The 24,390-nt window shown below is 42.5% G+C and overlaps 2 protein-coding genes across 3 annotated transcripts; both read right to left on the bottom strand.

Annotated features, from left to right (window-relative positions):
* Nucleotides 1–1,692: 1,692 nt before the first annotated feature.
* Nucleotides 1,693–15,614, bottom strand: SMPDL3A (sphingomyelin phosphodiesterase acid like 3A). 2 transcript variants are annotated; one of them, XM_055810472.1, is made up of 8 exons: nt 15,376–15,614; nt 13,660–13,873; nt 12,036–12,180; nt 9,011–9,107; nt 7,575–7,753; nt 6,407–6,587; nt 4,347–4,471; nt 1,693–3,166 (listed from the first exon to the last, which is right to left on the bottom strand). In XM_055810472.1, the coding sequence occupies exons 1-8, from the start codon at nt 15,479–15,481 to the stop codon at nt 2,855–2,857; spliced, it is 1,359 nt and encodes a 452-aa protein (XP_055666447.1). In that variant the 5' UTR covers nt 15,482–15,614; the 3' UTR covers nt 1,693–2,854. The 2 variants fall into 2 exon arrangements, with proteins under 2 accessions (XP_055666447.1, XP_055666448.1); XM_055810473.1 differs by having other exon boundaries at nt 13,660–14,233; nt 15,376–15,511.
* A 2,781-nt stretch (nt 15,615–18,395) lies between these two features.
* FABP7 (fatty acid binding protein 7) lies at nt 18,396–21,833 on the bottom strand. The gene is made up of 4 exons (XM_005242156.4): nt 21,679–21,833; nt 20,894–21,066; nt 20,173–20,274; nt 18,396–18,753 (listed from the first exon to the last, which is right to left on the bottom strand). Exons 1-4 carry the CDS (start codon nt 21,806–21,808, stop codon nt 18,703–18,705), a joined length of 456 nt encoding a protein of 151 aa, XP_005242213.2. The 5' UTR covers nt 21,809–21,833; the 3' UTR covers nt 18,396–18,702.
* Between the last annotated feature and the right edge of the window lie 2,557 nt (nt 21,834–24,390).

Below are 24,390 nucleotides of genomic sequence, written 5' to 3'. Positions count from 1 at the left end.
GTAGCAGTACTTCCTTCAAAACTATTTACCTGCAAAAACTGGAAGTCAAATCCTAGCATATTTGAGAAATCACTCACCTTATTTTTATGCCTCAAGTTTAATTGTACATAAATGAAAAGCTTTTTACTCCACTAGGTGGTGTAATTTGTCTTTCTGGCACGTGCAGCCGTACAACTATTCCCCCTAATCCTTCAACTCCAGATGGGGCCACAAAGTACCATATGAAAAGTGAAATGTGAATCTGGTCTACAGGAGTCAGCAACTTTACCAGGTCATGCCTCTTCGGTGTTTTCTATGGTTCCTTCAAAAAGCTTCTGTCAGAAAAGTATAACTTACCTTTACAACATCCCTAGATCCATTAAAGAACAAAATAGGAACCTGAAACAAAAATATCACAGTTGCCCTCTATTTCCCCTTACAGCCAGGTGCCATCTAAGCTGTTCATGTGATCTAGCTCATGTTTTTTTACAGTGTAACGTTCCTAGAAGCTCTCTCCTTGATTTATGTTTGAGTTACAGTGCAGTCATACTCCTGGATCTTTCTTGGCAAGTTAGGCTTGCACTTGCATGATGAGTATAGTACGTGCCGAAGAAGTGGAGAATGCTAGCCTGCATAATAGGGTGTACCTTGGAAGATATACCCTGGCTAAATGTAACCCTGGTGGATATATCCCTCTGGCTGAAACAAAAACAACCTCCTTGGCTGATGTCATCCAACTCTTGGCTTCAGTTGAAATCCAGATCAAAAAAAAAGTACGTCTGGATCATAGCTTGCTATTTAGACATTTGTAGGCATTTATTTGTTCATGCTCTCTAAATAACATCTACTGACACAAATGAAAAAAAGAAAAAAAAATAGAGATATCTAGGAAGCAAGATATCCAATAACCCATCAGCAGCTAGAGTTCTGTAGCTATTAATCTGCGACATGGATCAGCTCTCTCTGAAGTTCAGCAATAAAGAAGTCCTTAATGGAAGAACAGAACTAGATAATCCTTATATAGTGTTTCCAGGACATCTTGTAGGTATTAAGCTTAAACAGAAGTCGCAGAACTCACAGAAACAAAGCAGTATAACGAAGGAATTGTTCAAAGGAAAAGACTGAATAGAACAAAACCCATCTGGCAAACTGGAGGAAGCCCATCTCTCCTATTGCCTGCAATTGCCCTTACGCTATCCGCCCACAACTTCGCTTGCCCTCGGAAAACAGACGCTGGTAACATAAGCATTTTTTAACGAATAAAAACACAACAAAGAAATACATCCAACACAGAGGGAATCATCAGCTTTCAACACTGAAACTTTCTGGTACTTCCTCACAGTCACAGTCTGTACCAAACCCACGTTAGTTCAGGTTATTTACAACCCAGATACATTGGAGATCAGCCAGAGCAAATAGCTCTGAAGGGTTCACATGCCCACTATACTCTCTCCAAGCACAGAATTTAAAATACAGGACTGCCTACAGTGTGTTATTAATGGTATTTCTAAGTATTAGTGCCACTGGAGGATTTATTTCTGAATGCAAATTTAACAAACCAACCATTTCCTCTGTGGATGATTGATGCATGACAAATCTGAGGTATCTGCATCTACAGTTGTGAATACTGCAGACTTAGAAAATCTGTCCGGAAATATTCTGCTAAATATTTCATGCTCAAGTAGAAACAAAACCAGAAAGTTCCTCAACAGCTACAGTAAATACTTTAATCTCATGAAAATAAACAGTTAGCAATTGGATTTGTCACATAACTATTTCTACAGCTGCAGGAACTCTGAAACAATATTACCTAGAGTAGAGTCCGTATAGTATTATATTGACCAAAGGTTCCAGAAGTGTATTTCTTGACGTGACAGAAAAATGGGTAAAGGTCCTTCTAGATAAAAGGCCTTCTTCATGTTACCATCTTGTGCACACATTTAGTCACAAGAAGAGGAAAAAGTGGTTGCTGCAGTTGTGAATTCATACATGTGATAATCTTCATGTTAAGAACTAGACTGCTCTATGAAAAAAGAAACCTGAGGCACACCATGACAAGGGCATGCTTACCTGTGCTGCATAGAGAATGTATATGCTACGTCTAATTAGTGACACTGATAAATTTAAACCTGATCTATGGCCTGCCACAAAATCTCGTACCAGGAGACTGCTTGATACCAGTATCAAAGTGTATGTCTCTAACATAAGAAAAAAGCACTTTGTGCTGGAAAAACACACACATTCTGAACAAAAATGCATTAAGTATTTACAGGATGGAGGTTTGTATTCCATTATGTCACTTTCATGCCATCCTTAGAAAATGCCCCCAAGCAGAGGCAGGTTTCAGCTGAGGCGGGTTTAAGGGGTTAAGAAGGAAAAGGAATCTCGGCACAGGGAGATATCAAATACTGGCATCACATCAATAACATAACTGCACTCCAGTCTCAGCAAATCCAGGTTTTGCAGATTAAAGTTTGAAAATTGTGACAGCAGATGGTTGAAACCTGCCCCTATACCAATCCCATGCCTGAAATGGGATTGCCTATGTTTACAGACCCTGAGAAGAGAGATTTGGATTTCCAAAGAATTGAGTAACTTCTGTTCCCATATACTGGGATGCCTGTTGTGGATGGTATGGGACACTTGATACAACAGCAAAGTATTTGGCCACTATTACATAGCCAATGAGCTTTTATGTAGATGTTGAAGGAATACATTTTTACAGGAAGAAAGGTCTAGGGAGATTTATTGTCCCCCTGAAATTCAGAGAAGTCCCACAGAGTGCCTGTCAGCACGTCAGTGCTTGAGTGACAGGATGAGCAGTCTCTTTAAATCACAGGCTAGAGTCAGTATCAGCATAAATTGCACGGACACTTCATCTCCACGTTGCTTCCCGATTGATACAATCTGTGTACGAGAGGTAATCCAAATATTGGATTGCACATATTTGGCATGTCTTGCACCCCTCTTCACAGACAATGGTTTTGTCATAACTCACAATGAAGTTACTGTAATACTGTTCAAACAGTGTGCTATGTGGCACAGACAACTGCTTGGCCATTTCATATAGGCTTTCTGGCTTCAAGTCTTCAATGCCATAAGCTTTAGTTAGGACGTATTCTAATTTCCAGTTTGATTCATTTTTCTCGTTGGCGTCTCTGAGGTCCAAATAGAACTGCCAAAGATCCTACAGTTAAAAAAAAAAAAAAAGAAAGAAAAAATAGGCACGGCTGTATTGCTTTCTTCCCTGCTTCATTAAGTCTCTAGAGTGATCTATTGATTAGGAAGCTGTCACTCCTCATTATTCACAACTGAATAGAAGGTCACGTCCCACCCCAAGAGCTGGGCTTACACCCAAAGCTGGTACTTGCAGTGCGGTAATGGTGGGGGGATGGGGAGGAGAAGAAAAAGGAGCCACAAAAGGCAGCACTGGCAGTGTTAAGAGGTCTTTCCTGTCCAAACCGTAAACCAAACTCCACTATGCTCATGTCTGCTTTAGGACTGGGGCAAAAGGGCGAGAAACAGAACCTTCTTTTCTGCAAGCATTGCTTGAGGGGCAGAATGGACAGAAAAAGAATTGCTCAGGGAGAATTCAAGGGAAAGGGAGAGATGGAGATGCAGGAGTAAAATCTGCACAAGAAAGGAGCAGCTGGTATTAGCACAGGCCTCCAGAAAGAAACCCCAGACCCAGTCAAGCTGCAGGATATGTTGTCATTGAACTCAGCCAGGTCAAGATTTTATCCCGAACTACAGAGAGAATATCCAAGTCATTCACAGCCAAAATAATCATACAGGACTCAATTTATCTCTAAAAATCACACGAGACCACAGAATAGAAGTACTCTACTTTTTTCCTTCTACATTTGTCTGTAATTTCCCATAAATAGCATAAACTCTATATTGGAAGGTGCATGATTATGAAAGACATCACATGGTTAAAAATGCTTTTCTTCATCTGGTCTTCTACACCCTTTAAGAAGCATTTCATGGACTGCATCCCAAAGCTCAGGCTATTACCAGCGAACAACACCGGTATGTAACAAGCCCAGAACTAGATGAACGTTTTTCACCCTTGAAGAGCTCCCTACAAATAGTTTAAAGATTCTGCCCAGAAAATTTCTGACTATCTTTGATTCTACATCATAAGAATATCCCATAGAGAACAGGAAGTACTGAGTAGTCCTGCAGGTACATAAAGACTGACCAAGTTCTCTTTCAGATTTCCTTTCCTCTGCCCAGGAAAAAAAACATGAGTAAGCACCGAAGTTCCCCCAGTATCCATAATACTACAAAGGCTGAGATCTCACTGTAATTTTTAGTGATACTATATATAAAGTCTTAAACAATGCTTTAAAATCTTTACTTACCAGCAAGCTATAATCAAGAAGATCATATTGATACAATCTGACACCAGGGTTATTGGATTCCATTTGCCATACATTCTTCACTGGGGTTACAGCAGGTGCCACAAACAAGGAATTTATTGGCTTTTCTGCAGGAAGAGAGAAGGTGAGGACACAGTTTCCTTTCAATCATTTCTTTCTCAAACAACTGTTTTTGTAGAAAACCAACACAGCAAGCACCACACTTAGGTGCATTTAGTATTTATTTTCCTTGGATTAGCTGTATTACTGTGAAGTCCTCCTACACATCCACTGGATAGAATAAAATCTGCATAAAATACCACAGTACAGATTCCTGTGTGTATCGTTCTGTCTATACTAGAGGCTTCCCACTAATTCAACTACCTGTGCAAAATGGTCTTGCCTATATGTAAGGTCTCTGTATTTTGCGTATTTCTACTGAAGAAATATTCGAAACTTTTAGCTGCTGTCTCCATGTTATATTTTACATGCTGCTTTATGTATTTATGATGTTATTAGAAACACCAGGATACCATCACCTGACCCTGACTTCACACATCTAGACTAGCCCAGCACCTAGTATGTGAACACCGATCTTTACAGCAACTGAAACATGAGGACATACGGAGGTCTTAATTAGCCAGAATATGCAGGTAAGTATATTGAAAGGCTCTCTGTGGAACAAAAAAGAAGCCCTAACTATTCCTTTCTCTGATGGCATCACAGCAGTGAAGTCACAAGGTCAGTCTCCACATACAAGCAGAAGCTTTGAAAGCTTGGAAATCAGTAGATTCTTCTGGAGAAGATAAAACTGAGCTCTGTATTTCAGTACACTGATGTTGGCTACAATATTATATTTATCTTGAATTGTCTAGAATGTTGTCAAGAGGAAAATGGTACAAGTAGAAGACAGCCTGAAGCTGTACAGATAAACACAAACTGTATTTACATACATTTGCATGCAATGTCACTGTTTAAATTCTGTCAAAAGATGTAAAATTATTAAAACAATTTGGAAGCCATTACTTGCACATGCAAACTGTAATGAAAAAGTACCAAGATCACTCTGTCTTCAATGAAATTTGCAGTAGAAGTGATGATTTCATGGACAAATGGGACAAGGTAAAAAAATATATAGGTATAAGACTGCCTTGAATACCATTAAAAAAAAAAAAAGCCACTTCTTTCACTGGGGTTGGAGTCCTTTTAACTGAAGATTAATACCATGATAATGCCATGTGAAAAGGTAAATTATTTAGAATACAGTAACCTCGGTCAGCATTTTGGCCATTGCTTTTATGAGTTCATATAAAATATAGATAAAGAGCCAATTAATATTTGGGTGTTTTACACAAACCAAAGCAATGGACCTCTCACTGTTCTATGGTACAGACACAAATATTTAACCAGTTACTTGTTAGAGATCTTCTATTAGAGATGTTAAGAGTGCTCTACATGGCCATGTCCATGCTTAAAATTAAGGGATTTCAAAGCAACAAACAGCATTTCCAAACCTGGGTGCTTTTCTTGAAGAAAAATTAGCTGATCTAAGAGATGCAACAGGCAAAGACTTTCTTTCCCCTGCCTCCTGCTACCCTTATCTTAATTAACTTTGAAGCAGCAGGGAACTCAGCAGAGAGGCACAGTAATGATGCAGGAAACACAAGAACATAGAGCATGTCTAGTTGGCCTGAGAACATTCCCTTTGACACATTACACAATAGCAACTGGCTAGTATAATTTGCCCATGTCACTGAGGGAGCAGTGAGGAAAGACTAGAAATTCTTGTCTAGGCATAAGCATTCATTAAAAAAAAAAATAGGAAGCTTGGGGAGTCTCTTCTAACTTCAACAAAACAAGACATTCTGCCTTGCAAGGTTCTCTTTGGGAAAAAAAAAAAAGGGAGCGCATAAGGCTTGAACTCTTGTAGATGAATAGCAGTATTTCCTATTTCGCTTTTCCAATTATTTATAACAGAGGCTGATTAGTAACAACATGCAAGAAAGTATTAATTTGCTTTTAATCAAGAACAAAAAGATGAAGGATTCAACAAGCATCATTACCTTCTTCATCCAGGAGGACCATGATACTATCTCTATGTGTGTGTCCAAAAAACTGCCCCGCAATAACACTACTGTATTTGCGAAAAATCTTTACCAGTCTCTCATTGTAATGCTCCCTGATAGCTGTAGTATTCCTTGCATATGGCAAGTATCCTATTGGCACATGTCCTATTATATATACCTAAGGAATTAGATACAGAAAGCACAATTAGCACCTTCATTTGAAACTTACATTTCTAGCTGTACCTCAGAAATGGTTGCCACAATTTCATAATAATGCTGTCTTAGAATCACAACACTTTTGTTACACAAAATACAAAGAGTAAGAATGTTAAATTCATAATGAGAAAAAATAATATGTATTTACTTATTTTATTTTTTTAGCAAATTCACTGTATTCTTGGGAAAAAGTTCTGATAAATCTACGTGTAATTTTAGGCCAGAGGAAAATTTGATCCATTATTGCAATTGAAAAAATCAGTTACTAGGATGAGATTTATCACTTGGCATCTCGAAGGGAGACTAAGTAAAACTTACGTTAGAATACTACAAAGTCTGCATGGCCAGTCACCAGAAACACAGAAGAACCGGTTAAAACCCCTCTGTCTGAGGTCAAGACTTTGTTCTAAACATACACACCAACTAATATGCTATGCTGCAGGATTTTATAAGGAAAGGAAATCTCTCCTTTCTCACAACTATTATATAATATTTTTTTAAAATTACAACATCATAGCAAAATGTAAACGTGTTTCCAAATAAATACTTCTTCTAGTCAGATAAAGATCCGATCACTGCACCAATCAAGCAAACACAAGCCAACAATTTTTAACCTTACTTCCAAACCTGATTATTATATGACAATTTATTATATCACTCAAATCATAGCAATTGCTGCAGCTTGGCTAAGTTTTGTGGTTTTACATGGTAGGAAAGAAAAGACATTTTACTGTGTAATTTGAGAAACTGCATTCAACTATTTTATTAATTGTTGTAGTGTACCGTACATATTCAAGAAAGTTTTACTAAAAAATGAAATTTTGGGTTTGCAGTGTCTTTGGAAGCATTAATATTATTTTAGAATAGTTTGTATTTTCATCGTCTCTTACTTCTTTTATTTTCAAAGTTTAGACAAATAAGGCTGATGGGTTCCATTCATAGCCCCTACCTTTTCCTTCTTTTGTAAAGAGGTTTCTAGTATTCCTTCCAGCCAAGCAAACTGGTTGGCTGGGTCAGTGATATTCACAGTTACACTGTTGGGGCCATAATATAAATTTGTGTTCAGACTGATTATCCTGAGTGGTTGAGAGCTATCACTGGATTCAAACAGCTGTGTGTAGAAGCCACCTGTGAAAAAAAGACCAACAATCTGAAAAATTAAAGGCTTCAAAACACAACTTTAGAATGAATGTACAGCACTGACAAAATACCCAGCCTTATTCTTTCTAGTAAAACAGAATACGACATGTTTATTCAAACCATGCACCACCTCATCATAACAGAAGATCTTAAGATTCTCTTTTTAGCAACATTTTAGTAGAAGTTGACACTGATTTTTTGCCTGTAATTTGTCTGTTTATGTGACAGTTTTCAGACGTAATTATTCAACTGACATGCAAGAAGTGCCCTGTAACATCTCTTCCACACCGAGAAATGCAGTAATTGTTAAAAAGTCCACATTTCTTGAAATACTGCAAACACATAGGTTCCTCCAGGAAGAAATGTCTGAATTTAGCAGCCTTGTACTTTGAAAGTCATTTAACTTCAGACCAGAATTATGATGAAAAGTAAAAATAAAGTTTTTCAATCCAAGCTCCTACAACTCTCCATGACATACAGAGCTTCTTCAATGGGTGCAATTTCATAGTTCACAGACTTCAAAGGAGCCATAGCAACAGCGCTATAACAATATACCTTAACTTAAGGTCTGCCCTTTTGAGTTTTATTTTTCCTGTCTGAGTTTCTACTTTCACTCTTAGACAGAGTTCCTTCTCATTCAGGACACAAAAATACAAGTTAAACTTCCAAATCCCTAACATTTGAGTGGATTGGAAATGGGGTTGGACTTTTCATGCCTTTGCTAAAAAGAAAAATCATAATTAGGATATCAATATTCTCCCAGTTTAGTAAGTTGGGCACAAATATGATGCAATTAACAGTATAATCACCAAGACTATGTGCTATCGTAAGTTGAACAAATATGTGCCTATTCAATATACAGTATCAAATATAGTGTCAAAAGAAAAATAACATTTCATCAATTTTTTACAACCAAATTTAAGTTTTCATGTGCATCATATGCCTTTACCTAAAAAGTATTATAAGATCTTGAAGGCAGGAAGGTATTTCACATGCATCGGTACAAAGCAAATAATACTGTACATGTTACAAGAAGCAAGAACTATTGCATCAGAAAAGAATAAACGTACCCTGAAGATAAGCACTGATATTCAAAAAGACACGTAACTTCTTCCAAGAGAAGCATTACAAATAATCCATTGTGGTGATTCACCCTACAAGGCTTTGCTAAACAAACGGTACAAATCTATAGAGACATTAGTTCTCTAAGCCTGAGCTTTACAAGGCATTACTGGCATATTTTACCTTTTCTGAAGGTGTTGACTGCTTCATCTGTTAGCCAAGGTTTCCAGAAATCTGCTACAGCATTGTAAACTTCACTGGTAGTTACAGGAAGCTGATCCTGTGAGGGAGCAGAACCTGCCTAAGTCTTAGCATTCACACGTACAGACAAAAAGTCACTAAATTATCCCACCTGACCTCTTGCAGAACACGTGAGTGTATCCAGCCATCACCAGGAGGAACTCAAGAAACAAAAAATGTTATGAACATCCAGTATTGCTGACCAGAAACAAATGCCTGAACTTAGTCAGAACTGATGGCATGGCCTTGTTAATGCATCGATAAACTAGCATCAGAAACATTTCAAGCCTTAGAAGCACAGCAGAGTGGAAAACGATACATTCTGCAAAAATAATAAATATGTAAACTGAAGACTCAAAGTCTATAAATAAAGTGTCTTGGAGGAAAAGCTTGAACATAAGCTTCTTTTACAGAAGGTGAATCTTTCAAACAACTTGGGGGTTCATAGCAGATCCCCAAAACTCCACTACAGACCTCAGAAACATGCCAGTGAAATTCACAAGTATTTCCATGTCCTGCAGTTCTAATAACAAAGCATTTAAAGCAGAAGAGTTTTTTCAGTGTTTTCTCCCACCAGCTCCGATTAGGACTGCAGCACTCTTCTGTCTCAGCCAAGCAATGCTCAGGCACCACAGACTGGTAAGAGCCATGCTCTCATCTAACCCTCACAGGAAGATCCCAGGCTGTCCTTGTGTTTCCTAAAATACCTGCTTGGATTCTTGGTGCTTGAAGGAAAAAAAGAGGTAAAAAAATAGGAACAGTATTACATTGCATGTTTTCCTAAACATAAAATTTGACCTTTCTAAGATCTTTGAAACTAAACCTGTGTTATTAGAGGCTTAGGCGCTAAGCCTCTGTCTAGGAGCAGTGCCATCAGAAGTGTGTTCAGACATTTGTTGCTTGCAGTGCGCAGATACCAGTTATTAAGAAAGCTTTGAGCCATAGCAGTTCAGCCAGAGCTAACAGTCACTAACAGACACAGCAAAACCTAATCTCAGATAAGAGGCCATGTTATGGACTGAAGGTGGTTTGGAATTCAGGAATTTAAGCAGCGGCAAGGATGTGAAACAAAGTAAGACTATGCAGAAAGACTGAGGTCACAATATAAGATCTGAAAGGTATCCCAATGCTTGATTAATCTGGGTAGTATTTTTAATAGGCTCTGCAGGAAAAATCACCCAAGAGCGTTAAATTGTTAAGACAGTCAGGTCAGAACACAATAGAAAGCAATAAAATTCTTTGGTGCACGGTGAGTGCACAGCTTTCACACTTGCTCTGGAACACCCTACAGTGTGTGGCTTGCTGCACACCACTTCCACTCATTTGCCAAGCACATCCATATGAAAAACAGAAATGTCATCAACAGCAAAAAAACCCAACACATAACCCAACAACCTGAAATGACCCCATAGTGGGGAATTTCTGATCCCATGGTCTTTTTCAAACAGTAACAGAAAAGTATGCCAGTTCTGAGTGCTGGTAAAGCCTGCCACTTCAAAGCAAAGTATGACAGAAACACGCCTGTGTGGTTTTGTGCAGAGAGAACTATCACAATAATTCAAACAGCAGCCTGCTTCAAAATACGATTTGCTGCCCATCTGCCTCTCCGTATCACCTTACTTCTATCATCAGGTTTAATTTCACAAACAAAACTCATATTTGTTGGAAAAGTCACTACGTTCTTTGCCTACAAGGCTACTGTATACAGGTTTTTTTCTTTTGTATCAGAGTGCTGAATGACAACTATGATCTGTTAAGATTTAAAAAAAAAAAGTAGAACAAAACACTGAATGAGACTTCAGTTAAGTTGCTGCTTATCAAAAACTTTACCAGTGGTTACTGCTGAACCAGCCTGGCCCCCTGTCAGTGCATATGACAAGCTGAAGCTGTACTACCAGAGTAAGAACACAAGAGGCTGAAATCCCAGCTTGGTTTGCACACCCACACTTCCACGATACATTTAACTCATACTTTGTCTCCCACATTTCCCTTTCCCCTCTCTGAGCACTTCTGTTACTCCCCGATTTGGGAATCACTTACTCCAGCAATGATACAATCACCTATTACACCAAGATATACACTGATAGGCCTAATAAGTAACACAGAAAGCTGGAGTAGAAGTCTTTGGGGCTGTGAAGGGGTGTTACTCAATTCCCATTAGGCATTTCAAACAAAAGATTTCAGTTGGCCCATTCCACATCCCTTCCGATCCCCTCAGATCCAATGACAGATTTTGCTTCTCAGTCCTGTGTGCTGCCAGATCAACCTGCAACACGCTTTAAAGGACACATTAAGCAACTGTTTACTTTTGAGCTACGCCAAAAACAATATTCGCAGAACACTGAATGTAATAAAAGCACTGTCCTCAGCTGCAATGGCCCATATACCCAGTAAATCATCAATGCAAATATTTTAAGTGTCCAATAAGGAGAGAAAAAAAACATACGTTTTTAATAATTGTGGCAAAACTATGGGACATTACAAAAACTCTGCCATTAGTCTGATTAAAAAAACACAGTGATGTCAGCAGACAGATTTCCAGTAGGCCTTTCAGCTGGCCTTGAATCTTACCACGGTCTCACAGATCCATTAAGGATGTAATTTCTGTTAGACTAAGTTATCGTACACACATGCATGACAGGCAGCAACAAAAAAACAAGTGTACTAACTGTGATGAGACCTGGTGGTTCTAAGCCATGAGCAGTAAATTTGCATGGCCTCAGGCAAGGTACAGATTTCACCTGCCATCAACGTTTTCTGGGGTAACTTAACACAGAGAGAGAGATGTACTTTCTGTTCTTGATTGAAACTATTTATAATTTTAAAGTGCTAAGTGGAGAATTGTAGAATACTGTTTCGAGAATAATAGTTACACAAATTTAACAGGAGTTATTTTTAACACCTGCTTTCTAAGGGGGTTAGAAACACACTCAGTATGAAATACAAACAACTTTCTAACTTGTTTCACCTGTGGCCAGTAGTCATGATTGCCCAAGGCTGGGAAAACCTGAAGATCTGGAAAGAAATTACGAATTGTAGAACTCATATTGCCAATGATGTTAATGACCAACTTTGTGGAGAGTTCTCCTACAGGAACATGAGGAGGGCTATCTCTGAAAAAGGAAAAGGCTTTATTAACGAAGGTTTATTAGCAGGACAAGGAAAGGCAAAACATTCTGCAAACACATCTACATTCTAGCATGTAATATGACCACAGACTTAACTAAAATCACAGAATTGCCTGAAAGGCTCTCTGCAAAGGCTTTTTAAAAAAAAAAAAACCACACACAAATAGACTAATGTATATCCTATGATTCACATTTATCATAACTAAGATTTCTTAGAAATTAAATTAATTCAACTTCATCATTCTGAGGTCCTGTGCAGTTTGGGTTATATATCTTCTGTCATCTGCACAACATTACAAGTTTATTTTTCCACTTTTAACAACATCCTGTTGAAAATGAAGTACAATAAGGTATGTGAAATAAATTAATCACTAGTTTTCATATTTGTATTTCTCAACACTCTTTCCCCATCAAAATTAAGAGGCATAACATGCATAATCTTCCAGCAAAAGAGACCCCATCATTGATAAACAAACTAGTTCTCACAAACACTTTGATAAATTACCCATCAATGTATACCATAAAAAATTATGTGATGGTAGAATGGAGAATTTTGCTATAGCAGACGAGTAAATTAATCCTATCTTTTCTGAATACCTAGAAAGTAACAGGGCATGGTATTATCAAGTTATTCCTGTGCCTCCCTTTCACACTTCTCCAGTCCCACTGCTAAGGCATAAAAAGCCTCACAGGTAACACCTGTGTCTGAGAGAGAGTAATATTACACCCATTTTCTAATAAGGAAAACATTTTATTCAACAGTGGGACTGCACACATCCAAAATACTGCAATGAAGGACTGTGAAACCACACTCTTTAGAAACACATGCAGCTATGAGTATAGTAATCAACATCTGTAACACTGTTATCCTCCCCGCCCCAGCCCTGATCTGGAATTCATACAGGCACCAAACCCGAAAGGTAATTTTATACACTTTTTTTAAAAAAAGCACAAGCTATAGTACTGCTTGATTCTAGTTACCTCTTACAGAGCCAAATAAAATATAGTTAAAGGGTATCTTCTAAAAAGGGACATGCTTTAAATGTAATAACCTTAAGACCTACAAAATCCAATACCTCCCACAATAATTCATTCCAGCCAGTTATTCTTCTGACCCTTCTTTTTGCTTTTTCCACTTCCCACCCTCCCCACACCATTTCTATTAACTTACACCAATACAGTCATGTGGTAAATGTCCTAATGAACAGTCCAATGAGATCCAGAAATGATTACAGAGATCAAAATCTGTTCCTGAGGTCCTATACTCTCACTCAGTCTTCTGCTTATTAGCCATTTGGACCACTTTAGTGGTCTATTAATACTTAAATAGTGGACTATTTAAGAGTAGCATTTGTGAGATACTGAATTCAGAATGGCTGGTGCAAATATAAACTTGTGAATCACTGCACTATATGGTTATTCAGTTGTTAAAAGCTTTAACTGCAGGGTGGCTTGAACACTTACCCTGTCCAAATCATGAACGAAACCTGTTGTTTTGAATCTTTCATGAATGCAAATGCTGACAAAATAAGTTGATATGGAGAATCACACAAAAAGTCTCCAAAAGGGCCTGGGTTGGAGGCATTGGCTCCTTTGGAAGAAGAACAAACTTTGGTGCGGTCAGGGGTAATGTGGTAAGTCGGATCTAAATGTAGGTCAGATACATGCCAGAACTGCCCTGTTTTCAGAAAACAAAGATTAAAGAAAATGCATTATTTGCATTTGAACTGGATATACACGGGTAATGCAAAGTTCGCTTCAGTTTGTCTACTGCTATTCCTCTTCCAAGTTTTGAAAAGGAGAAGAAATTTAACAAATTGCTGATTAGCCCTTCTGGTAAGTGTGGGAAAGTTCTGCATTCCTGACAAGTTCTTTGCGTAGTCTGCTTAGAAAAACTGAAAGCAGAGGCATAGGTTTAAGCTATTCAGCAGGAAAAAAAATGGAGGTTGGTAGGGACTGGAATATCAACTCCTTTTCCTTAATAGCAGTCTGGAAACTGGAGAGTAGAAGAGGTGGTAGAAGAACTTCTCCACTTCACCTGAAAAAGAGAGGGAGTTGCATTTTAATTATTTCTCTAGACTTCCCCTGGCAGGAAGCTACTACAAAAAGATCATGGTCTAGAAAGAAAGGCAAGAAACAGCATGCCTGCAAAAATTTCAAAGCTCTTCTAATCGCCAGCAGCTGTAGCAGCAAAGGGACTGGGCTTCTCACCAGAGAGAGGTGTCAGCCTTACCTACTCACTACTTTTCAGGCTGGCACATTCTCAGCCACTGCTACTTACCACTGCAAGGAGTCGAGAACTATAGAAACATGGGGAACAAGCTCCTATTAGAAAAACCAGTCTTCAGGTTTCAAGTAAAACAAAAGTAATTCCTTTCTGTCAGTTTCAAAGTGCTTGGGAATGGCACAGTGTATAGGGGGTTAGGGTTGTGAAACCAGGACAGATACAAATTGATTTTTCTCCAAGGTCACATGCTCACTTCCCACACAGCCGGACCCTGTGGAGTTTTATTTCAGGAAGCAATGACCAGCAGCGAGCTTCGAAATCTGCAAAACCGTGACTCTACCAACAGGAGATGGACAAACTCCTGGACACTGCCGTGTACTTGGTGCGAGGCACGCACGAGTCACGGGGAATGAACACCCTGTGGAACCGCTTCGGACTACGCACCACAGATGGCTTGCAGCGTGCAGGGCATGTGTGCGAGCGCTGGCCGCGCAGAAGCCACGGGCCCCGTTTGCCCCGTTTGCCGTGTGCAGCCCACGGCCCGGGTGGTCACACCCAAGTCCCGGCCGGCCAGGGCTCACCTCGCCCGCCACACCAGCCTGCCCCGGCTAGCTAAATATAAACTCCACGTCACCCCACGCCAGAATAGCCATGTATTTACTTATCTAAAAGGGACGTGAAGCTGCTGCCGTGTGGGGCATGGAATACCGGCGCAGCAGCCTACGTGCGGGCCACCGCGCGAAGGGGGGGGGGGGGGGGCAGCTCCCGCGGGCCTCCCCGCCGCCGGCAGCGGGAGGGGCGGGCGGTGCCCCCCTCCGCCGGGAGAGCTGCTGCCCGCGGGCAGCGCGTCAGCCGCCTGCCCGGCCCCCACCGGCGGCCCCAGCCGGGCCCCAGCCCAGCGTCACCGGGCGCGGGGGCGGCTCCGCTCGGCCGCTGCGCCCCGGCGCACTCACCCACAGCGGCGCGGGGCTGCGGCCCGGCCGGCGCCGCCCGCAGCGCGGAGCAGAGCAGCACCAGGCCGAGGGCCGAGAGGGCGGCGCGTCCTCCCCGCAGCTCCATGTTGGCCGTGCCGGGAGCGCCCTGCCCGTCGACGGCTGCTCATGTGACCGCCCCGGCGCGGAGGAAAGGGGCGAGCCCGGGGCGGCTTGTGACTGCCCCGGCCCTTCGCTGCCTCCCCGGGGCTGCCGGAAGCCGCCGCCGCGCCCCGCCCGCACGACCGGGAACCCTAAAGCCGCCCCGGGCCGGGGCCCCGCCGCCCTGGGGGTCAGCGGGGCAGCTGTTGTCGTCTCAGCCGGCCGTGCCGGGGGTCGGGGTGGCCTTCGGGAGGTGCCATCCCTAGGACAGCACTGAGACGCTGAGGACCTCGCAGGAGCCAGCCTGCCCGCGGGCAGGGCGGCATTCGGGGCCCCGGCAGATTCGAGGCAGCCTCGAAGGAAGGTGAGGGGGGAGGGCGGGAGTCCCCGTCCCGCTCGGCCTGTGGCACCCAGCGGGGCAGTCCATTCGAGCCCTGGGATCCAGTGAGGAGGGCTGGGACCAGTGGCTGAAAATCATTTCCACCAGAAGCAGCCGTGGCCCCGCCAGTGCTACTGTCCGGCGGAGCTGGGGCGTGAAACACCGGTGCTGTGCCGGCAGCCCTGGCGCACAGCCTAACCCTGCCCCGAGCGGGCTGCACTCGGGCACCTCGCAGGAGTCTCCAGTATCTCTTGGAGGGAAGGTTTCTCACGGTGTACACGTGAAAATGGATCCTAGTTACCTAACATGCTTTAAAATTCAAAAAGCTGATGAAGTATGCCGTCAAGTGCACCTTTCATACAGCTTAAGGAAAATGCTGAGGCCTATTGTAAATACATTGCTCCATCGCTAAGGCTTTATGGTAGTGGAGCTGCTGTTTATTGCAAAGTCAGTTTCTGGTGAGGAAGAAGTCTTTGTGTCGTAACTTCATGGGTCCCGTAACTGCCCCAAACACCTCACTGCTCCCTGTGCTGCGCTGTTCAGATCTGCTTTCCAGGGCTTTGCAAAGCCACTTTATCAGCAACTGGAAGTTGCTTGTGTGGGTACTTGCCTCACTTTTCCACTCCTCCGAGCACTGCCACAGGCCCTTCACAGGCAGTTTCTCCACATTCCCTTCTTTGACATTCATATTGTTTTATCTTTAGAACTGCAAAAGATTTCTCCAGTAAGCGTCATGATGGTTTCATGTGACTTACAGAACAGATATGCAGGGAAAAGTAGCCTTTGTTTAAAAGTGGCTGCAATGTAAAGTACTGGCTGTTCAGCATTTATTTGTACAAGTCTTAACAATCTCTCTCTGCATTCCTTTCCTCGTGTTTAATAAAAACCTTATTTAAGTCATGACCCCACAAATGACTTGTGAGGATGAATGCCAGTACTGAGGACCCAAGTCTGTTTTCCCCAACGATGAAGGAAAAGCAGCTGCTCCCACCTTCCTGAGAAGGGGTGGCTGGGGAGGACAGTCATGTGGTGAATGCACCTGTGGGTGAACAGGCAGCAATGGAGGGGAGGCAGATAAAAGCCATATTAGGTACTGAGGCTGAGGATTAAATAAGCTAATAAAACCAAAGGCCACAAGATGCTGTTTAAACATAACTTGCTCTATAGCAGCTGAAGTAGCCCAAAACGTAAGAGACTGCAGCTCCCCACACCACTGGAACAAGTTCTATGTTTCACTTCTCTGCTAAAAAGCTCCAGATTTTAAAAGCTATCAATATCCACCAAATATATTGATAATGGTTCTAGATGTATAGTGTTCCCCACAAGAGAAAACAGACTTGGATGTTCCTTTCAGGCAGCTCTTTGTGAAAACATAAAATTAGTAATATTAAGTCTTGTATTTGTGTTTGTTAGGTACCATAGTTAAGAGTGAATTTCTGAGAGATGAGCTACCCATGTTATCTTAGCTATCCAGAGATGCAAGAAGCCACTTCCCATGTGTCATGGTTTAACCAGTACACCATGACACCACATACCAGATCTGAAGGATGGCACAGTACAGCATTATGCCCAGAAGCTGGGCAGGACACCCTTCCCATACCTCCCTCTGCAGCTACCCCCACCCACCCCCAGCCCAGTACTGACCAGCTAAAGCCACACCTCCAGCTCTGCTTTTGTTTGAAAGGTTGTAGGCAGCTACATCTCCATGTGGTCCACTGAGTGTGTCAGAAAACTTGGAATCTCCAAACAGCCTTCATGCTGCCCACAAGCTGTTTCAATTTTCCTAAAATCTGACACATAAAGCAGTTTTCCCCACCCTGGTCTTTTAGGAAAATACTCTTAAAGGTTTTAATTTATGTCTTTTAAGCAGCATTTTATTTTAAATGGCTCAGTGAAAATTGTTATCTCCTGTATATATTAGCTATAAAACTACAGCTTGGGGAGGGGAGCCTCAGATTTGTCTTGCACTGTTTGTGTCATCTGTGACCCCCTCCCTCCACCACAGTAAAGACTGATGAAAGATAAGCTTTTTACTTCAGGTTCCTCTAGTCCTGCCCTTTATCATGTTGGCCCTTCCTCCCATCTTGTGAAACACTTTAATCTTTGCTTCATTTGTTTTGGTGGATTTTTTTGCTTATATACAAAAGATTTAAGCAAATCAATCTCATAACTATTAAAAGCAGAACTACAGGATTTCCCCCACTCACACATCAAAGGCTAGCTATTGACCTTAGCATGCACTGGGTAACAAATTCCCAGTGAAGAGAGGTGCCGAAACTAGCTTGAGCCTCTCTCTTCTCTGCCTACAGATATGAAGGCAGGGGCTTTAGATTTCTCCAGCAAAAAGCAGCCACTGAAGTAGACTGAAAGCAATTTTTTGTTTCTCTGTGTACTCTACAGCACAGAGAGGCTGCTGCAGCATTGTGTAACACATGCTTTACGGTTGTTTAACTCAGAAAAATGAACTTTCAACAACTCCCTCCAGAACACTGGAATGTTAGCTGATAAATGCAAAAAGAGCACAGGTTTAAAAAATCATTTAATTTCCATTTAATCTGCATTCCAAAACAATTCAAATGTTCCATTTACCGTAAAAAAAAAAGGCAAGTGTTTCAGAAATTTAATGCCAAGTTTAACCTGTTTCACTATACAGCACAAGCTTGCCGATTTGATGGCATAAAGTTTTTTTAAAAAAAAACACACCCCAAAAAAACCCCCTCTTTTTTAACCTTTCACCCCATAAATGTGCATTTTAGCTACGTTCAATTACGGACAGGTACATTAATCCATCCAGCAGAAGTAGCACCTGGACAGAGGTCAGGTAAGCTCTATGCTTTCTCATAGTGGCGAACAGCAACCACATCACCAAAGGTGAGAGTCTGCAAGTCCAAGGAAAAGACAAGACACGTTAGATTCTGGACCATTTTCTGTAATGACTTAACACATACTAAGAAGCCTACGCTAAAGCAAGGTTGTTTTACATCATGTCATTTATAGAAAAATGAATTTGTCTAAATTATTGAGATTTTAAAAGAATTTAAATTTTAAACCTTAGTTATGGTTCCCATAATAAACCTAACTTTCTCCTTGCTGCATTCAGACCCAAGAAGCACATAGTGCACATTTACAAGGCTACCAAAACGAGGCTAGAAATGACTGTTTAATTTTTCTAATTTTCATTAATCTAATTTCTTAAAACATGCAATCGAAAACTCCAGCTCCTCTATACCATATTCTATAATGCATAGCCATACACTTAAGGAGAACCTTCTATTACAGTAAGTGCATGCTGTGCACTTATGTAGCTAGAACTACCAAATATTTTAGTCGCTACAGTTGTGCAGAACACTTAACTACAGTGTGTGTTTTGGAGGTATTTCCTGAAGCGGAACAGGGCATCTCAAGAGTGTTCAAATTCCAGAGGAAAAGGTTTTCTATATGTCCATGTAGCTGTTTATAAAAACAAAGCATGTATTTTCCCTTGAATCACTTGTCACGTTGTGTGGCACTGGCTGTATGCTTGAAGGTTTTAATTATTTGGAAGTCTCCATCCATACAGATACTCTCTGAAGTATTTAGAGAACAAGCTAACTAGTTTTCTCTGACAATCAAGTCACATAGATTAGTATAACTGAAGAGGTTTTATTTTTGAAAGTTACATATCTGTGCCACAAAGAAGCATGAGAAGTGCCACCTTCAACATAAGATATTTAGACCATTTATTCACACCAGACTCCTGTTCCCGAAGAGTCAGGAAAAGAGTATGAATTTAAAACAAGACTCTTCTTCATATAATTGCTGTTTATCATAGTGTTTAACAGGATAGGATGAATACACATTTTATTATTAAATATCAAAATGCTATTGCCTCCTACAATATTGTAATTTTATTTTCCTAGGGAAATACTTGCTCTGTGTAATTTATGTATTATTTATGCATGGATATACATAAAACAAGTTTTTAAAGAAATCTAAGTTAGCACTGGCAACAGACTCATTGCCTATACAATAAAGAACTTCATCTTTTCCAGCTCACCAGGATTTATTTTTTTTCTTGGGCTTTTACACAAACTCTAGAAAGAACATATACACTCTGGAAATCCACAGGCTGGCCAGCCTAAAACCACTAGCGATTTTTTAGGCGTCACTAAAGAAAGATGCAAAACAAAACAAATATTCAAGAAATCTCTGGCAGCTTTCCCCACCAATTAGTTTAAGGGCTTCTGTATAAGTAACAGTATCTGTTCATAAAGCTTGAGATAAATGTAAGAAGGAGCATTAGTGAGCTTTATACTTACCATTACCATTTTGCCATCCTTTATTTCTCTCACAAAGTTTGTCTCTTTGCCGTCCCACTTCTGTACATGCACTAGCTTGTCTCCATCCAGGGTCACAACTGACTGTGAAGATACCAAGAAACACAAAGACATTCATTCATTTGGGGTATTTGGGATTCTGCTCACACATGCAGCATGCAGTATTCTGTTGAATTCTCTTCAATAGATGGATGTGGATCTAGAATGATAAAGTAGTCCCAGCCATTTTAAAGCCAAGCCCATGAATCATCCTCGTTTTAAGCATGAGCTCCATACAATTCTGGTTGGTGTCAAAGGACGAAAAAATAGTTGTTTCCTTTGAGTTCCAATCTCTCAAGAACCACTGTTTCAGATGTGCTTTAGGATAACGTTTGTGCTAAGCCCGTGAGATGCAGGGAAAAAGGCACTTCCCCATTTCGACTGGAAAAAGTTAAGCCAAATGATGTTTGGAAAGAAAAGTGGGCAGCTAACAATTCTTCCAACACTGGAGGACAGACCGGGGCTGCAACGTAACACATGATTTCAGACCAGACAGGCAAGTAAGATGCAGTCTTGTCTATTTTTTTCCCCCAGTCCTTCACAGTGCTACAATTAACAGTAGGGCAAGTTCATTTTTTCTCTTTAACGCTACCGCAGATAACAGCCGCAAGGATGGGGAGGAAGAAAGAGGAAAGAAAGTACTGCAGCCCCAGAGCTCACTTACTTTGCAGTTTCTGTCATCGGGGGTAGTTTCATCAAATTCCTCTCCAAGCTTAAAGCTGATTTCTGTGTTTTTGAAAGTGCTCTGAGTCCTGATCACTACTTTGTCCCCCTCGCTGCTGATAATCACAGTGGGTTTAGTCACATTCCCCACCTGCCGCGTTGCAAACCCCACTCCTACACCATCAAGGGAAACGAGAAATCCATCAGACATTCGGGTTTTTACATCTTTTTTGCCACGCGCCGAGTTACAGAAGTTATCTTTTCCCCCGCTCTACTGTTTCAAGCTACCCCAGTGAAATGCTGCTCTCTGCCCCGCTGGTGCCCTCATACCTGCAGTATCCATAGGTAACCCCCCACCCCCGCTGCAGCTCTGCGCCTTCCCGGGTCGCCCAGCCCCGCAGCACGGCGAGCCCCGGCAGCGCCTGCTTCTCCGGGTGTCAGCTCCTTACCGTCCCAGCACAGCGATTCGCTTTGCGTTTGGTTGGTTGCAGTTTACCTGCAGGCAGCACCTGCCCTTCTTGCACACGCGCTCCCTAACCGGGGGGCATCCCCCGGAGCCCCTCTCCAGCAGGCCGGCTCGCACGCAACCACAGCCCGCCCCCCGGGCTGGGTGCGCCCCATGGACCGTACCGATCGGGGCACAGCCGCCCAAACCTGCCCTTGCGAACGCCTCACCTACACCTCCGGCTGTGGGGGGGCTTTTAAATTGTGTATTATTTTCTTTTTTTAGGATGGTGCAAAGTTGCGGATCTCCTAAACGTGCCGCTGCCGCCCGGCCGTACCTACCCAGCGCCTTCATGTACTCGTCGAAGTTGTGGCTGTCCACCAGCTTCCACGTGGCGCAGAAAGCCTCGACCATGGCGGCCGCCGGCGAGTGCGAGAACGAGAGCTCCACTGCGGGCGCGCCGCCCCGCATTTAAAGCCGGCGGCCGGCGGGGGGCCGGGGGGCGGGGGCCAGCCGCGGTCCGCCCCCACCGGCCGGGCCCGCAGCGCCGGGGGGGCACGGCGGCCCCGCCGGGGGAGGGCGCTCCCCGCCGGCGCCGGGGAAGGGGCGCGGGGGCCCCCGGCCGGAGCCGCCCCCCAGGCCGGGGCACGCAGCGGGGGCTGAGGGGGAAGGGAGGGGGCTGGCCGCGCCTGCGGCACCCCTCCTCACCCCAGCCGCCCCGGGGCACCCACCGCCCGCCCGCCCTGTTGGGTTGTCCCCTGTTAGCGTAACACGGGCAAAAAATGAAGCGGGCACCAAACGTGAAATAAATACTTTACTGAATAGAAGTAAAGGACCGCAACGCTACGGCAGAACCTGCAAAAGCTTTCCCGTGCGGATTTCCCAGCGCGGTTTGGTGCTGGCCAAGTGCAGGTGCCTTTCCCCCACCATCCGCACAGATGCTGTGCAAAACTGCCGTTTGCTGCGGCTGGCGGGAAACAGCGTCTTGCCTCTGCAACTGGCAGCGTCTGGGAACTAAGAATGAAGAAAGAAGGAAAAGAGCTTAAAACTGGTTTCATCTAGTATGATTTTTTATTTTTTTCCCTGCTAGAGGGGTAATGTTTTCCTTCTTCTAGTTGTTCTTTGAAATTCAGTGAAGGCGCTAGGTAGGCACCTTGCTTATTGAGTGTTTTGCAGAAAGCTGCCTGTCTCTGGGACACCACCGCCTCGGCTTTTCTGGAGCTGCAGCTTGGGTGGATTGTTGTGACACAGTTGTGACTGTAGCTCTTCAGCTCTCGTAACAAAAGTCAGGGAGGGACTAAGTAAAAGAGACTTCCTGTGTTTTTGGAGCAAAACCTCAACAATTTTCTTCCTGGTCCAGCCATATGAAATATAAATAATTATGAATATTTAAAAATTAGTTTTTGACTGACATTTGCATTTCTTTCAGTCCCTTGTGGTATGGCACATTCTTTGGGTGTAGGGCAAGTGATGCTTCTGATGGGATTTTAATTTGCCACTTTTTCACTTGTCCTCAGAAATAATTAGTCCCTCTCTGAATTAACCCCAAGAATATCATCCTAATTCCTTTTACCACACAATTTTTATTAGTCTTGATAACCTAAGGGGATAACTAGTGTATCTATTTCTTTTTAACCTTCCATCCACTTGCTTTGAAGTACAGAGAGGGACACAAAGTGCCCTGCTGCAACTGCTCAGCTTACGTCTGACTTACGAGACTTTTCAGCTGGTTCTCGGAAAGCCAGGGAGAGTAAAAGTATCGCTTGAAATAACAGACTGCCAATTGCTGTTCATGAGGCTGAATCAAGTCCATTTTTTTTTTCAAAGTTGAATAATGCTGTGTCTCCAGTTTGCAGAGAGTACCAGCCTTACCAGTGTGTCTCATACAGATATCCATTAACCTAATGTCTGTAGCCAGTCAAACCCTCTTCAACGAATGAGGAATATGCTTTGTGATTGGCACTGCCATGGCACGGGGCAGACGGGGTTGACATTGTGCATAGTTATCATCCATGACTCCAGTTCTATTTGGGAATTGTGTTTCCTCCATACAGTAACATTATCAAGTATTTAGTAGTGTTTGCCACCCATAGCCAAACTCTGCAGCCGTGGTCTCATGGAGCTTCATCACTGGCACCCAGGCAGTGGACATGCAAGTATATGCAAACTGACCTTGCCACTTGCCTACTTCATCTGAGATGTGTCATATTAAACCCTAAATGATTTTACCGATACCCTTATGAACTGAACAGTGTCTCCTCTCCCAGTACTGACCAGACTGTTGTCTGCTCACATAGATTATTTGCAGAAGCCCTGGAGCTTCTGCTGATCCTTCTGGTGCTGATGCGTGCACAGAGCAGCAGGACAGCTCCTTGCTCTCTATGCTTACCAGGGCTTGTTGTGTAGAACCAGCCTCATGGACTTTGTTGATATAAAACTTCTGAAAGTGATTTGGCACCACTGCTGGTAGCTGGACTCCTCAAGGACACTTCTCCCTTGCACCTTCTTCCAGATGACACTGCAACCTGGCCCTTGGGAGGCAGCCTTTTCAGGTCCCTTCATCATTTAAGCATGATGGCTCAGCTTTACCAGGATTTCTCAACATACTTAGCTAAGACAAGTACCTCATCTTAAGAAAAATATATTCTTTAACACTTTGCACCATGCTTCAGATGTAAAACAGAGCCTGTTAAAATGTGCACATTCCTTCTGCTTCTTAGGCAGGTTGCCAAAGTCATCACACCCAGTTTTATGATAGTGAGATCCCACCTGTCTGTTAGTGATGATCTGGGAGCAGGAGAAGTCAACAGTAGGAAATGCTACATTATTGACACTTTGTGGGGTGACAAGCCAAAGCCAAAAATATTTTCCATGGCATCTTATGCCCTGTATTTGTTTGTGGATCCTTATGTGAGAGTTGTGTTAATGTCAACAGCAAGTGCAAGTCATCCTGATCTATATAAATGCTTTGCTGCAGCTGGAACCTAGATAGCAGTGTGGAATACACTGACCTGGTGTGGATTTTAGGTTTCTGCACAAGAGACCAGCTTGGA

The sequence above is a fragment of the Falco peregrinus genome, chromosome 7 (genome assembly GCF_023634155.1).
Source record: "Falco peregrinus isolate bFalPer1 chromosome 7, bFalPer1.pri, whole genome shotgun sequence".
In the NCBI taxonomy this organism is placed as follows: domain Eukaryota; kingdom Metazoa; phylum Chordata; class Aves; order Falconiformes; family Falconidae; genus Falco; species Falco peregrinus.
This window is presented reverse-complemented; position numbering and strand designations above follow the sequence as displayed.